The 15929-nt window shown below is 56.4% G+C and overlaps 1 protein-coding gene across 1 annotated transcript in view; it reads left to right on the top strand.

The window, feature by feature from the left end:
* Window positions 1–1952: 1952 nt before the first annotated feature.
* Window positions 1953–15929, top strand: part of Galnt17 (polypeptide N-acetylgalactosaminyltransferase 17) — a 355430-nt gene continuing 341453 nt past the window's right edge. Inside the window, exon 1 of the mRNA XM_026400319.2 lies at window positions 1953–3354. Coding sequence (XP_026256104.1) covers window positions 3117–3354 — 238 coding nt within the window. The 5' untranslated portion in view covers window positions 1953–3116. The remainder of the gene's footprint in view (window positions 3355–15929) is intronic.

The raw sequence follows: 15929 nt of genomic DNA, 5'->3' as shown, positions 1-15929 counted from the left end.
CAGGGTGTAAGCGCCACAGGCCCCTGGAGCCTAGTGTTAAAATCAGGGAGAGAAGCCAGCTCTCCGAAGTTGGTCTTGCCTGGATCCCTCTCATCTCCATCTCTGAAGTCTGTTTCCTCCACTTTCCTTTTTGTCTTTCCCATCTCCAAATATGCACAAGCTCGGGAGTCAGACTCCCGGGTACCGAGCCCACCATCTCAGCCTTCCCAGCTCAGCCTGAGTGAGGCTTCCAAACTGACTTTCAGATGTGTGTGTTGAAGGTGCTGGTGTTGGCACTCAGAAGGTGACACCCCAAAGTATGGCAACGTTGGCTGCTAAGTACTTCAACCAAGGAGATCAGATGGCTCAGAAGTAGCCTTCAAAGCAAAGTCTCTGTTCTGCTTTGTCTAGATGTTGGGTCTCCCACTGTCTTTCTCCCCGAAAGTGAGTCATAGCCACCAGAATTCCTCTTCCCCCAAGGTGGGTCATAGAAACTAGACCCCCCCCCACCCCAAGCCAGCCATGAAACCTATGGAGTTCCTCTCTCCCTTCTTTGTTAAAGATGCTCATTCCAGAGGGGTCCTGCCCTGAACGGCACAGAGAAGGCAGCAGAAGGTGGACACAGGGGTCAGGCAGGGTTGTCCCTTGGTCTATCACCTGCAGATCAGATCCCTTTCTCCAGTCACCTTTCTGCACAGCTGTCCAGTCTTCATTGGATTTAAACATAAAATAAAGCTGTCCCCAGGTCTGTGGGCCCTCCTATCTGAAGGCTTCAGTGCCACCCGGAACTGTGATGAAACAATGTGTCATGCTTTGCTCTTCTTAACCTGTTATTATAGGAGTGTGGGCTGTGCCCCTTGTGATGGGTGAGGAGCGCTGTGCACCTTTCCGCCCCTGTGACAGCTTCCATCTGTAGTGGTTATAATGACACCTGACTCAACTGGGTATTCAGTGGGATAATCTGGGGACCTCATCTGCCTCTGTGCCTGTCATGCCAGAACTGCTTGGTAGCCCAGATTTCTTCCCCCACTTCCCTCCTACCCAACATGTGTGGTAAAAAGTGTCTTTCATGGGGCTTTTCATTTAACTACTTTGTTTCCACTTTCTTATAGTTTATACCAAGCAAACACCATGAGGAGTCTATTGGATGGAGTTCCAAGAGAATGAAATAAAAAGAGGGTTAGGTTTTTAAATGTACTTTTCTATGTTAAAAATCAATATTTGAAATAACAAGCAAAACAATACTGGTTCGCTTAGACAAACACCAAACAGGAATAGAAATCCAATGAGATGGAAACGATGAGGCTGCTGGTGGAAACCACCAAGTTCATTTGGTTTTATTGTCTAATTTTTATTAGTTGGCAGCCTGGTTTCTCTTTCAGGCCTAAGGAATTAAGTGGATCAACGAGGGGGTTTGGATTTCAGTATTTGGAGCTCCTGGTTTTGGAAGGAGGAAGAGGTCATGGAAATCCAGTAGCCAAAGAAACACGCTTCTTGTAATAAAATGCCAACCGAGGTGCGGTGGTCACAGAAACGGTGACAGGGACGGTCAGAATTCTCTCCCGGAGAGAACCTTCCCGGCCCGCTAACGCTGGGCCTGGCTCCGAAAGTCACAGAATCCGTGTCTCCAGGCCAGATTTTCCCTCTAGCCATTCCTGGCCACGCAAAGCGGAGCTGCGAGCACACAGAAAGGGATGTCTTCATCGCCAGCCGGGATGGAACGAACCCGCCCGCTTGGGGAGAGCTGAGAACCAGGGTCCCTCCGGCGCCGGCCGCAGCCAGCATGACTTGACCGCCCCCATCCCGCGCGGTCCCCGCTCTCCTGGCGCCCCCACCCTCTCCGGGTGCGCGCGCACGAGCCGGCGAGCCAGGGAGCGGTGCGCCCAGCAGCCTGCGGGCGGCCGCGGCGACTGGCTCGCGGGAAGCGGGCGGCCGGGGGCGGCGGAGGAGGAGCCGGCGCCGCGGCCGCTCCCCTCGGTCGCGCCCCGCCCTCCGTCGCCACCTGCGCGTCCCCTCCGGGCTCTCCAGCCCCAGGGTAGTGGGGGCTCTCGGTGCCGCAGCGGCGGTGTCACTGCGTCCGCCAATTGGGAGACTAGGCGTTTGGGTCCTTGGGGCGCGGGACGAGCGGCGCGGCCCGCTCTGACAAGCGCTGGGTGCGCCGGCGCTCGTCCCTCCCCGCCGCGCTGCCCGCGACGTTTTGGGAGGGGGATCGAGAACTGCTGTGACTTTTGAGGTCCGACTCCTCCTTCCGGCCAGCCTTGCGACGCACCAGCTCCGAGACAGGCCAGTGTGTCCGGCAGGCCCCGAAAGCTCCCTGCGTGGTGCCGAGACTTGGAACGTGTCCGAGAGCCCGCGGCGCTGTGCGCGCTGGTGAGTTTGCGGGTCGGGCGGGGTGGCCCCGGCGCCAGGGACGGAGAGGACGTCGCTAGTGGCCCAGGCCCCCGAGTGCTGACCCTACTTTGAGAGTGATTGAGACTTGGTCGTGACTGCGGACCTCCGAGGATGCAGGCGCCGGGTGCGGGCTGTTCCTCCGCCCGGCGTGATGGAGCGGGCCGGTGAGCGGAACAAAGGCACCGGCCCGGAGGAGCGGATCCTCGGCTGAAGAGGGCGGCTCGTGCGCCACGACGGCTGCTTTGGGCGAGGGTGGTGGCTGTGTGGCTCCCGGGGTGGCGCGCTCATCCGCGGGCAGACGGCGAGCCCTGAGCCCGGCACCTGCGCGCCGCTCCCGCCCCGCTCCCGACTAGCTGGGTCTGCCTGCCCGCCAGCCCCGGGGTTTGCGGCCGCCGCGGCCCAAGGTTCAGAGGCGAACCCCTTGCTGGTGCAGAGGAGAGACCCTCCACCCCAGCCCCGACCTTTCGCCGCCAATCCTGTAAGGGGTTGCGCTCTGTGAACTGAGCAGGCGTCTCGGGGAGCACTTCTGCAGACCCAGTGCTTCCATGTGAGCCACTGCGCTCTCTCCCGACCACCCGATCCTCCCAGCCGTCTCTGCTGCCGGAGCTTCTCCACTTGGGGCCAGCAGCGGCTGGGATCCTCGCCCGCCTCCAGGTGTGTGAGGCTCGAACAGCCCCAGGCTGTCCCGCGCCTCACCGGAGTCTGAGGGGGCGCGGGTCCGGGGCGAGGGCCGGCCGGGTTGTTTGATGGCTTCACTGAGAAGAGTCAAAGTGCTGCTGGTGTTGAACTTGATTGCGGTGGCCGGCTTCGTGCTCTTCCTGGCCAAGTGCCGGCCCATCGCAGTGCGCAGCGGAGACGCCTTCCACGAGATCCGGCCGCGCGCCGAGGTGGCCAACCTCAGCGCGCACAGCGCCAGCCCCATCCAGGATGCAGTGCTGAAGCGCCTCTCGCTGCTGGAGGACATCGTCTACCGGCAGCTGAATGGTAAGGACGCGCTGGCGCCCACGGGTCTCGGCGCGCTCGGGCGGGCTGTCATGGGTGAGGTCCCGGGGCTCTCTGCGCTGCGCTCGGTGGCCCGCACCCCAGGGGCCCAGCGCGCTCCCTCTTACCTTCCCTGCCCGGTGTTGGGCAGGAGGCGAGGGCTGCTGGGAGAACAAATGCTTGCTTCTTTTCTGTGCCCCACAGTAAGTTTGGTTTTAGCTTGGAAACATGTCAATGCCGTTGGCGCCCGGTCCCCGCGTGCCAGGCAGGAAATCATAACTTGGTGACTCCAGCCAGAGCGCAGGAACTGGCAGAACAGCCAACTGGGACTGGAGGCGTGGGCCGATGTCTAGGGAGGAAATGCTGCTTGAGCGCTGCATGTAGTGGGGAGCAGAGCCGGTGCAGGGGTGGATCAGCGGCTTGAGTGTCTGCAGAGTCAAGGCCCCAGGTGGTGTAGCTGACGCCCTTCTGTAATAAGTTGAATGGATGTGTTTCTCTGAAAGCGAGCTGCACAGCTAACAAGGAGTACTTCCTGCTGCCTCAGTGGAGGCTGCTCTTAAGAACACTCCCATTTCTCATCCCAGGCTGCTGCAGAGGGACAACTGCTGAAGTTCCCCCGCAGTCCTGGGAAACAGGTGTTCAGAGGGTAGCAAAGTGAGGTGTGGCATCCATCTGTGACAGTGGCCAGAATCTGCCTCATCTAAAGTGTTCTTAGGGAGAAGGGGGAGACTTTTAATGTTCCTTGGTTACACCCAGTCCCAGGGACTCATGGTCATTGGACACTTGCTGTCCCCAACATCGGTGTTGCCTACTTGAATTCAGGCAGCTCTGCAGGATCCTAGATGGGTTTATCTAAGGCTCCTCCCTTCCTGGGCTCCTAACTCGTATTCTCACTCGCCAGTTCCAGAACTTCAGATGATCATAAAGATAATGCTGATAAATGATGGGTTGGATTCTGCTGTGTGCCAGGTACTGTGCAAAGACATCACGAGTGCATTATCTGAGAACATCCATGTCAGTCCAAGGTGGTTCCACCCCATCCCTATATGGGAAATGAAAAAACGAGGCTAAGTTGTTCCGAGTCCTGCCGTTAGGAAGCAGTGAGGTTTCCAGTCAGAACCCTGCGTCTGGTTAGCCACACAGCCTGTGTTCTTGGCCTATGATGTCCTTCTGATTACGAGGTTTGCTGAGAATAGAAATATGTGGAGGGGCAAGTATAGATGGGACCTGTGTACTGTTGGGGACCATACTTAACTGTTTTCACTGTTGTGAGAAGGGATCAGCCCTGCGGCAGGTGGCAGGGGACAGGGAGGAGGAGGAGGATGCAGACTGTTCTCTTCCTGCTCTCTGATGGTCCCCTCTGTATGATTCCAGGGAAGTTGTGGTCAGTTCCTTGCTCACAGAGGGCCTCAGGGTCTTTCTGCATCAGTCAGGAAGCACCCAGGGGATGCCTTGACCACCATCTGCAGTGTGAAGCAGGTCTGGCCCCTGCCCCTTGCAGGTGGTGTGGCTAGGTGTGGGGGAGCCCACTGGAGCCTTGAAGAAGCTCTTCTCCCAAGTGTCTTAAACCAAAATGAACCAGTGTAAACAAGACCCCACAGCTAATTTCTGGAGGAATCAGAGGCTTAGTAGACCTCATGTTTGGCACAGATACCTGCCATAGGTATGTCCCTGGAGCCCAGTGGACAGCCCAAGTTCCTGACTCTTGGCTGAATTCAGGGACACTGGCCACTTTGTGGTCAGTTTCTGTGGGGGATCATTAGCTGTGAGACAGCCACAGCCCCCAACAGGACTAATAAAATCCTACATGGTATTTCCTAAGTGTAACAGGCATAATGAACCCATCGAGTTTCTGCAGTGTCCCTCTGAGCCTGCTGCTCTTACTTGCTCCAGGGCAACTTGCTCACAGTGACCCAGCCAGTGAATGATAGGGCTGGGAGTTGACCCTGGACCATCTGGCTCCAGGATGGAGGTTCTCAGCCGCTGCACTAGAGTCTGATCTTTAGGGTGCTTCAGAATCACTACGAGGGCTTGATAAGACACAGATTTCTGGGCTCCACTTCCCAGGTCTCTGACTCAGTAGGTCTGGAGTTGGGCCTGGGAATTTACCTCTAACAAGCTCGTGACCGGGACCATGACCCACTGCTGCATGCTCTCACCTACATCACGCAGAGCAAGGGCAGAAAACTCTTTCATGGGCCAACCCCAGCTGGCTGGGGCTTCTGAGAAGCTGAGACTTGTGTCCAATGGCTGGGGTTCTATCTCGTGGGCTTCTGCCATGGAAACGGTTCTCAGGTTGTTGAGTTGGGGGCTGTGGGGGTGGGGGGAGGCTGAGTGTTCTGGACTTCCAGCCTCCGCGAGGAGCTGGCAGGAAGGCCCAGTCCAGAGCTTTTCCTGGGCAAGCAAGGAGCTCAAGCTGGGCCTTGGCAGATGTTACCCTCCTAGCCACCGGGTGTAATTTGTAGTGACAGGAAACCTGGAGGAAAAGCGCAGGGCAGGTTCCCGTAATGGAGAGGACCTCCCTCTCCCTCCCCACCCTCCAGCCCTCCCTCTTCTGCCTGTGCTTGTTTGGTTAATGCCTATGGCTGTGCTATTTCTGCAGGGAGGGGCCAGAGGAGGAGGAGAGGCTGCCCCTCCCTGGGGAGATGGCCCCTGGCGTCCCATGGCCCTCTGCTCTGCTCCTGTCTGCACCCATTGCCACTGAAGGAGAGGGAAACCTTGACCTCAGCGTTCCTTATTCCTCAGCTCAGACCTGCAACTGGGCTTCTGGTAGGAACTTCCAGGCCTCTGATGCACAGGAGAGATGGCCTCTTAGAAGCTGCTCAGTCCTGTAGACTTCGGAGGCTCCAGGGGAGGCTCTGGGAGGGCCCTTTCCCTGCTGTTATGTGGCCGTCCCTACTGCCACTCCTCTGATGGCACAGGAGGTTGTGTTGGGCCTGCTGAGAGCTAGGGGTAACCCAGTTGCCTCCGAATTGACCCCTCTGCTGAGACCTGCTGCCAAGGCCTGGTGTCCTGCCTTTTGGGGCGCAGTTACAGGTTGCCATCTTTTCTTAGTACAGGCGGTGAAGGACCCTTTAAAGAGAAAGCTGAGAAGCTGGTGCTGAGAAGCACAGGTGTGAATTAGATGTTCTCTCCTCCAGAATCTCCCTCACAGCTCTTCCATTTCTTCCATCAGATCCCCTCCCCACCTCCTTCCTTGGGCCTTTATTTCCTGTACCTGGACTCTTGTGGCGCTGTCCTTTGACTGAGTGCTGTGTCTTGGTCTCCTCTGTTCTGCTGGGCACACAGTGGCCCAGCTCTCTGATTGGAAAGCAACCACTTCCAAGGGCCCCCGCACCTTCCAGTGGTTCCTGTGTCCTAAGGGATCCCAGTCCTCTTGGAGGCTGGTAGTCGGTGCCTGCCCATACAGCTGTAGGGGCATGGCCTGTATTCTCACCCCAGCCAGACTCATCTGCTTGCTGAATACCCTGCGTTGACCTGGGGGTCTCAGCCTCCACATTGCAGCCCTGGTCTTGGAGCTGTGCCGGGGGTCCTGGCTTGCTCTGCTCTCCTGATCCCTTCCCCAGGTGTCCATCCTTTCAGGCTTGGCACAGGTCACCTCCTGGGGGGTGGGGTTGTTGCAGGCTGCACTGTCTGAGCTCTTGCTGTCTGAGTGTTTGAGGCTTGGTCAGGGGCCTGCACTCCTGTGCCTTGGAGTTTCGAGTTCTGAATGAGACAACAGGCTCCGTAACGGCTGGAACCACACTGTAGACTTCCATCCCTCCTCCACCCCTCAGCACCTTCCATGGCACGTTGGACGAAATGTGGGCCCTTGACCTTGTTGATTGACTGGATGGGAGCTGATTTTAGGAAGTAAATGAAAGCCAGAGGAGATAACCTTCAGCTCCAAAAGGCTGGGTTGGGTTGGGTGATGTGGAGAGGGGAGAGAGCTGGAAGGACTTGGCTAGGAAAACTGAGTACTTGGAAGCTGTGCTGCCTGTGCCATCTTGTCTGGGCCATCTTGATCCCATCATGTACCTCTGCCATCTCCTCTGTACCATATTGCCTGCACTGTCTTGCCTCCGCCATGTTGCCTCCACCATCTTGCCTCCGAATTCTGTCCTTCACCATATAGCCTGCACCGTCTTACCTCTGCCCTCTTGCCCCAGCCATCTTGCCCCCTACCATCTGGAGTCTGGTGTAGTCTTCATCTTCCTGGCCGAAAGGAACCAGATCCTTCAAGGAGCTTGGAAGTGAAGCAGTCAGGTTAGGCACCAGCAAATATCAGTGCTTTTTAAAGTGGATTATTTAATGCTATGAATATGGGTTGATATTGCTTTTTGTAGTGTAAAATCAACTCATTGATTACAGGAAATAATCAGAGAGAACAGAGAACTTGGTTAAAACACTTTTAAGTTGGTGGCGTGTGGTTTTGCGCCACCATCAGGCATCAGGGGCAGATGGTTTTCCTGCTGGATTAGCAGGTAACTCTGTGCAGGCCTGTAGCTCTCCGTTGCCTTTCCTGTCACTTTTGGAGGAAGTTACTTATTCTCTTGTTTTAGAGATGAGGAGGGAGGGGAGCAGGGAGGCCACGTGGGTTAGCCAGGGAAGCACAGCCCCTGAAGGACAGGACCAAGACTCATGATCACCACGGCACTTTCCCCGCGTCCAGCCCCCTCCCACGGCTTCATTGTCCCACCCTTCTCAGAGGACCCAGCACAGTGGCTCTGAAGGGTGCACACCAGTGCTCCCTCCCAGAAGCCCAGGGCAGCTCTGTCATAACAGGAAAAACAATCGATTCAAGTTAGGGTCCAAATTTAGATTTCAGACGGATATTGAGCCAAAGTGGAGTTGCTTGAAGAAATTGAAAATCTATGGAAACAGAGAGAAATCAAAATTACCTGTCTCAGTCCTGCCCCGAAGCCAGGCAGCTAGAGTCAGAGCCAGATGTCCCTGGATAACTCCCTGCACCCTTCCTGCCTCTGCACAAGCCAGGCTCCTGGGCAAGGAAGGAAAATGGGCACGGGGCAGAGGAGGGGTGGCACCTGGGCCTCCAGGGTGGAGGCAGAAAGAAGAGGAGACCTCTCTTCCTGGATGGCAGGGCCTGCCCCACGCTTTGCCCCCTTCCTGCTGGGGCTGTGGGTGTGCCTGTGTAGACCACGGGTGCTGAGTGGTACCAGGATTTCCATGGGAAGGTGGTAGGAGGGAAAGAGGGCAGGGCGGGTGTTCATGTGACCTCAGCCACAGGCCCTGCTGAGGGCCAGGCCAGGGTCCTGGAGCGTCCATCAGCAGAGCCTGGTGTCCTTTACCTCCAAGGACTCAGCATCTGGTTGCAGCTGGCCCCTCCTGGAGGGGTGGGGAGTCGTGTTCTCGGACAGCCCTGGGAGGTGGGCACATCTGTGTTGGCCAGTACCTGTCACAGGCACCCTGCCAGTGGGGCAGCTGTCGCCTGCCCAGCCCAGAGGTAGCCGGAGAGGCAGCCAGAGTCATTCCTGCTGAAGAAATCCACCCCCCTGACCTTTGGCTGGTGCCAAATCGGGAGTGTTCTTTGTGGACAAGAAGGCTCAGCAATTAGAGCTGAGGGTGAGAGCGGCAGAGGGAGTTGGGCACAGCAGGGTCTGTCAGCTGGAGGGGCAGCCTGAGATCAGGGCGATTAGGAGGAAGGCTGTGGACGTGGGCATCCAGACAGACGGGGCTTGATTGGCACTTCTGTCACCTTTTAATGCTGTGACTGTGGGCATGTCTCTTCCTTCTTGGGCTGTGAATTGGGGTCGTGGGCTGCCAGGGTGAATTGAGAGTCAAAATGCAGAGCACGTGCGTGGGCTCACTGGATGGCTGAGGGAGGCTCAGCTCCACAGAGCAGGAGACCTGGTGCTGCTCCCCCCATATCCAGAGGCCTGGAGCTGTCCGGGCCTGAAGCAGGTGCCCAGGTGCATGGACGGCTGGCGGTGCTTGGCAGCCTGAGCCTGCTCACCAGCATCTAATGTCAGTCTCTAGTGGGTCCAGCGGGGTCCTTTCTGCTCTCACCTTCCTGGGCTGAGACTAACTTATGGTCCTTCTCTTTGCCTGTGTGGGAGGTGGAACTCTTCCCTTCCTCTCCCCCTCCCCTTGCTTACAGTGCTGGTGGCTTTGGGAGGTTGCTTTTGAGGCCCAGGAGGAGAAGTGGCAGGCTTCCTGCCGTGTCCCCTCATCTCTTTCCATGGCTTTAGTTACCTGAGGCCAGTGGCAGAAGTACAGGAAGATATTTTGAGAGAGAGGAAGAGGGAGGAAGAAGAGAGAGGGGGAGAGACAGAGAGATAGATCACATTCACATAATTTTTATTATAGTATGTTATTCTGTTTTTTCATTAGTAGTAATTATTATTAATCTCTCATGAATTTATAAATTAAGGTTGATCACAGTTATATGCTTAGGAAAGAACGTGCAGCCTATTGGGCATGCTGGCCAGCTTTCTGTTACTATAACAGAGATACCTGAGATAAGTCAACTTGAAAGAGGAAAGGTTTATTTTGGTTCCTAGTTTTGGAGATTGCTTTGGATGGGGTACCATATGCCATGGTGGAGTCCATGGGGTGAGCACGCCTTTTCACCTCATGGTGGGCGGGGAGTGAGAGAGGAAGAGAACAGGGTTCCACGGTCTCTTCCCAGGGCACACCCCCCGAGGCCCAAGACCTCCCACCAGGCCCCACCTCTTACAGATCTCCACTGCCTCTGGAAGGCTGGGGCACAAGCCCAACACCAGCCTCTGGGGACACTGCAGACCCCTGCCATGGGTCGTGGTTGGCAGGATATTGGTGTCGGGTACCCGCCCAGGGGCATGCTGTATGTCAGTTCCTTCAAGGAGCATGAAGGGTCCTCCATGCTTACTAGTGAGCTCTTCGGGAGAGAGGCGTGGAAAGGGTGCTGACCTCCTGCTGCCTGGCCCTGGAGCCCTAGATGGAAAGACCCCTTGGAGTTTGACCAGGTGCACACCAGGTCCCCAAGTGTGCTGGACTGGGTGTGCAAATACGAGCCTTGAGCAGACACTGGGTAGGCACTGGACCAGCGAGGGCTGGACTTGCACAGGGGTACCAGGAAGTCCTGGCACGTGGGACACAGAGCCCAGGGGGGCAGGCGTGGAAGTTCATCAGAGGAAATGGACGCTCCTGGAGCTGGGAGGCCTCAGACTCAGGGTGGGGGACCTGCGTGCAGGCAGAAGAGGGCTGGGCAGTAAGTGAGGTGGCTGGCTGTGGAAGTTGCTCAGGGGACCAGGTGGGGGGCTGGCCGGCCAGGCTTGGAGTCCCAGGCTGGTTTGGACTAGGCCGTCGCAGGGGCTTCAGCTGATGCTGTGTTAGGGCTTTGTGCCTTGAGGATTGGGGAGGGGGCTTAGAATATGGAGCAGGTGTGTCCTGGGGTCTGTGGAGTTTGGGTCCAGGACCTGCCATGCATACCAAAATCTGGTGACATCTAAGTTCTTACATTAAGTAGTGCAGTCTCCTTGTAGGATTTACTTACGATCTCCTGTGCTTTCCTTCCCTCCAGATTCCCTACCATACCTGATCCAATGCAGAGGCTCTGCAAGTAGTTGTCACGCTGTGTTGTTTAGGGCACCTTCGCAAGAAAGCAACTCTGGGCTGGGGTGTAGGTCAGTGGTGGAGGCTTGCCTAGCATGGGGAGGCCCGGGTCTATCCCCAGAACCCCAAAAGAAAAAGGAGGAGGAGGAGGAGGAGGGGGAGGAGGAGGAGAAGGAAGAGGAAGAGGAGGAGGAGAAGTAGTAGAAGGAGGGGGGGGGAGGAGGAGGAGGAGGAGAAGAAGGAAGAGGAAGAGCAGGAAGAATAGGAGGAAGAGGAGGAGGAGGAAGAGAAGGAGGAGAAAGAGGAGGAGGAGAAAGAGGAGGAGAAGGAGGAAGAGAAGGAGGAGAAAGAGGAGGAGGAGGAGGAAGAGAAGGAGGAGAAAGAGAAGGAGGAGGAGGAAGAGAAGGAGGAAGAAGAGGAGGAGGAGAAGGAGGAAGAAGAGGAGGAGGAGAAGGAGGAAGAGGAAGAGGAGGAGGAAGAGCAGGCAGAAGAGGAGGAAAAGGAGGAGGAGGAAGAAGAGGAGGAGGAAGAGAAGGAGGAGAAAGAGGAGGAAGAGGATGAAGAGGAGGAGGAGGAGGAGAGAAAGAAAGAAGGAGGCTCTGTCCCTGTTGAGAACAGACACAGTTCCCAGGGTATTCTGACCAATGGCCTCTGGGCTGCCTGGATGCAGAGCCCAGGGCCCAGAAGCTCCGAAGCTGTGGATGGAAAGGGCTGACCCCAGGGGGCCTGTGGTGCTGTCCAGCCATGCCCAAATGCAGGATTCGGCACTCTCTGAACCTGGCCTGATGCCCACTGTGCCTCCCTTGGAAGCCTCTGCCTTGGTCACCTCCAGAAGCAGGAGTTGGCAGCTGGCATGGTTCCATTTGGAAAGTCAGAATCAGCCCTGGGCGGCTGGGCCCTGCCCTTCCCCTGGGGTGGCCCCTTCCTGGGCTCCCAAGGCTCTGAAGCCTTCTGAGGCACAGCGCCAGCATGCCCTCTTCCCTGGCTCCCAGGCTCCTTCCTCCATCCTCTGAAGCCTGTGGGATCCTTGCGGCTTCTCCAGGACCCCACCTCCTATCCCCATGGCAGTCCTACCTGCAGGCTCTTCCCAGCTGGCCCCTTGGCCTGGCTGTGCAGCCCTGAGGATGGGTCTCCCTCCTGTGCCCTGTACCTCCCAGAGCATCTTCCAGAGAGGAAGTGGGATGGGCTGGGGGGTTCTCTCGAGACCTGGAGAGGCTAGAGGAGTGGCAGGACTCCATGGTCTGTCCCCTCTCATCCCCTAGCCCCACTGTCTGTCACAGAGGACAAGAAGCTGGCTCCACCCAGCTGTGACCCCAGCAGCCCACTTCATGCAGGCTGGTCCAGCTGTGGTTGCCACACCCCGGGGCCCACCTGGGGGTGCTGTCGGAGGCCTCCGGGCTCTGGGGCCTTCAGACCTTGTGGACAGGGATGGAGAACCAGGCCCTGGGTGGGACCCACTGTCCTCAGCAGCTCCTGGGAAGTGCAGAGGAGTCTACTCTGCACAGTGGCCTTCAGCTGGATGGGCAAGAGCCCCTCTGCACAGGTGGCTTGCAGCTGTAGGGACAGGGGCCATAGAGTTGTGGATCAGTTCTCTCCTGTCCTCCCCCTTCCTCCCTCTCATGTCCTCTCCCTCCCTCCCCCTCCCCTCCCCCTCCCTCTTCCTCTGGGTGGGTCCCCACAGTTGGACAGGTAGATGACAACTAGCTTAGCCCCTGCCGCAGTCTGGCTGCAGCAAAATAACCAGGGGGTGGACGAGCAACTTGTGTACATTGATACAGCAGGAGTGGGAGCCGTTTATTGTAGGACAGGAGGGGTATATATACATTCCACACAGCTTATCTTAATTAACATAAACTAGATACAACAGTCAACCAATAAGGAATCTCCACACTTAGTGGCTCGCTGGCGCCACCTCACAAACCACTCCCTCTGGCAAAATGCCAGGCGCCATCCCGACTTGTTTACAGACCCTAACAAGCCCCCATAGAGAAGCCCCCCTTTAGTCACGTCCTGTCATTGCTGACTGCAGTGTGAGCCTGGCTGTGCCTGAGGAGTGGGCCACCGAGGAGCAGGGCTAGGACTGGAGCCAGGTTCCAGAGGACGTCCATCCTCACCTTGGATCAGTGCTGGCTGTGAGAGGAGTGTCCACGAGGGTGTCCTGTGGACATGGGTCGTCAGGAGCCAGGGTGGTCAGCTGTTTCTGAGGACCAAAGCCTGTGCACTACAGATTGAGCTTGTGGCTTTGGGTCCTTTAACGGGGATCCTGAGTCACCTCTCCTCCCCACCCTTCCCCAAGCCCCAGTCCCAGGCCCTTCTCCCAGGCCCTCCCTGACCACCTTGTCAGGGCTAATTGTTTCTTCTGGGCTCTCGTGGCCTTGGCAGGGGTCACTCTTAGCCCTTGTTCAGGGCTCTCGGTCCTAGTGCATTGTTGATGAGGTGGACCCAGTGATTTGCAAGACAATAGACTTTATTCCCCTCTGTCATTTAGCCACCAGTTGCCCAGCATGGAACCTGTTCTCACTTCACACTCCAGACCCAGTGGTGGCTCTGGTGGCTGGTGGTGGCTGGTGGTGGCTGGTGGTGGCTATTGGTGGCTGGTGTGGCTAACTTGGCTGGGCATCATGATGTCACACCTCAGGTCAGTATCTCGTCTGGTCTTTTCCTCAAGGTTAGGAGATGGCAGTTGTTGTCCTTGTTGTCATATCTACAAGGGAGGAAGTGCTATGGGCCGGTGACCACATCTGCTCCTGTTGCTTAGTCAAGAAACAAATCTTGGAGTTTCCCAGGCGGGCTCCCACTTTGGCTAGGATATAGGCTGCTGCTGGCCTCGCTTCAAGAGCACAGTTGTTTTTGTGGTGGCCAAAGAGGAGAGGAGGAGTGGCATTTGCACTGTGAGGACACGTGTCTGCCATTCCCTGTCCACTCCCAGTACAGTGTGATGACAGGACCATGATGATGCTTGTTTGAGGCAGGGTGTCACCTGTTGCCAGGCCGGCCTCTATCTCGCAGTCCTCCTGTCTCAGCCTTCGGTGTGGCTGGGTACGGGTGTGCACCACCAGGCCCAGGCTTCAGTAAATATTAAAGTAAAGCAAGATTCTTGGTTGCCTAAGAAAATCAGTTGCCTAGAATATTTAACTTCTTGGGGATTCTAGTTAACTTAGACCTGGTAAACTTAGATCTCAGAGATTGAAACTACACACATAACTGTCGATTGTCAGTGTTAACATGCACATTTTTTCATCTCTGAAATTAGAATTCAAGTTCTGATCAGTGACACTGTAGTTTAACTGACAGCAGCTTCTCCCTTATGGGTAAGTAAACTTGGCGCATCTTGCACCTGGATTTGATGAAGGACAGTACGTGGTATTTGCCTGTGTATATGTCCACCATCTCTCACCACATGCAGCTATTTTTTATTGAGCATCTAATACATAGACAGGTGATCAGTGGTGACTCTATATCACAGCCACTTATACTAGTATATCCGTTTTACAGACCAGGAAGGAAAAACTCAGAGCAGTGAGTGGTGGTCCAGGGATCCTGTGCCCTATTCTGTCTTCTGCTGTGAGGTTGGTGCTTACTGACCCCTGGGCTGGGTGAAGTGTTGGTCAGTGAGCAGCTGGTCTGGGCGCTGCCTGGGTGGATCCTGGGCTGTGAGCGGGATGGGTGGGGGAACCTTCCCTCCCTCTCGCAGGGCTAGGAGTCACCAGCGTGGAAAGTTGTCAAGCTGTTAATTCTAGGGCTCTAAATTATGCTGTGTGAGCTTTAAATCCAGCCCTAATTAGAACAAAACGCGAAAAAAGTGAAATTGATATTAAGTTAATTAAAAGGCTTTGCTTGTATTTGCAAAGACATTAGCTCAGCTAAACAGGAGTGCTGACCAGTGCATGGTGCTGATTCCCTCCTAGGGCGCTCCCGCAGGCTGCTCTCCCTGGCCCTGCCCCGCGCCCTGCCCTATGCCCTACCTGCCTCCACCTCCTACCTGCTCCAGCCAGGCTGAGCCCAGTGTGATCCTGAGATGGTCGAAGCCCAGCTCTGAGCAGGGGCCACACCACCTGCCAAGGGCCCTGGAGTGTGGGGGCCTCAGAGAGGCTGTGTGGTCACATGGGCACCTGCTTCGAGAAGCTAGGACCAAGGGCTGAGGCAGCCCCCTGTAACCGCAGGGCACCATCCTGATGTGTGGCCCAGACCTGGGTTGGTGGGGGTGTGGAGAGTGGGCCCTCAGTGTGGCACCCTACAGGGAGGGGCGTGTCCGCTATGATCCTATGATCCCTGTAGAGCAGTCCAGGGTGTGCACGGGAGACTGACTCAGGCCGCCCAGGGCTACCCTTGCTCCCGCTGGGGCTGCAGAGGCCAAGCTGGGCTCACAGAGCTGACCCTTAGCTGCCCTGCAGCTCCCTGGGGCCATGACACCCATCAGCAGAGGCAGGTGGAAGCCATGTGGCCTCTGTCAGGACTGCTCCACAGACTCCCCTGGTCCTCTGTGCCACAGCCACCGGCCCCTCTCCCCCTCCTCTGCTTCCCTCCTCCCCTTCCTCTTTCTCCTCCCTTCTCTCTTCTTCTTCCTCCTCCTCCCCTCCCTCTTCTTCCTCCCCCCTCCTCCTCATCCTCCTTTTCTTTTTTCCCACTTTCAATGGTGGTTCTGCAGTGCACTTCTCAATGGCCTACAAGGTGGGAGGATTCCTGGTCCCTGATTCACTGTGTGGAGTGGAACCTACCCTCCCTAGCCATCTCTTGCTGTCTCAGGGAATTGAACCATTCTTATCCAGGCGAGTTCAGGCAGGACTGGAACACTCGTCTCCCCGAGCCACAGGACAGGCTGTCCCTCCATCTCTGTGTTGGATTGATAGGAACAGAAAATGCTGATTGAACTTAATAATCACAGGGGTGGTGTGGGTGCTTGGATTGAAAGCCACCTATTTCGAAGCTGGCATCTGTATTTGATCTGCTGCTGGCTGTAAAAAGACAGTTTTGTTTACAGAATGACGGAATGATTATAATCATCCCTACTTATGCTCCTTGTGGAGCTGAGGAGTAAGTACTGA

Source organism: Urocitellus parryii, chromosome 9 (assembly GCF_045843805.1).
Source record: "Urocitellus parryii isolate mUroPar1 chromosome 9, mUroPar1.hap1, whole genome shotgun sequence".
In the NCBI taxonomy this organism is placed as follows: domain Eukaryota; kingdom Metazoa; phylum Chordata; class Mammalia; order Rodentia; family Sciuridae; genus Urocitellus; species Urocitellus parryii.
This window is presented reverse-complemented; position numbering and strand designations above follow the sequence as displayed.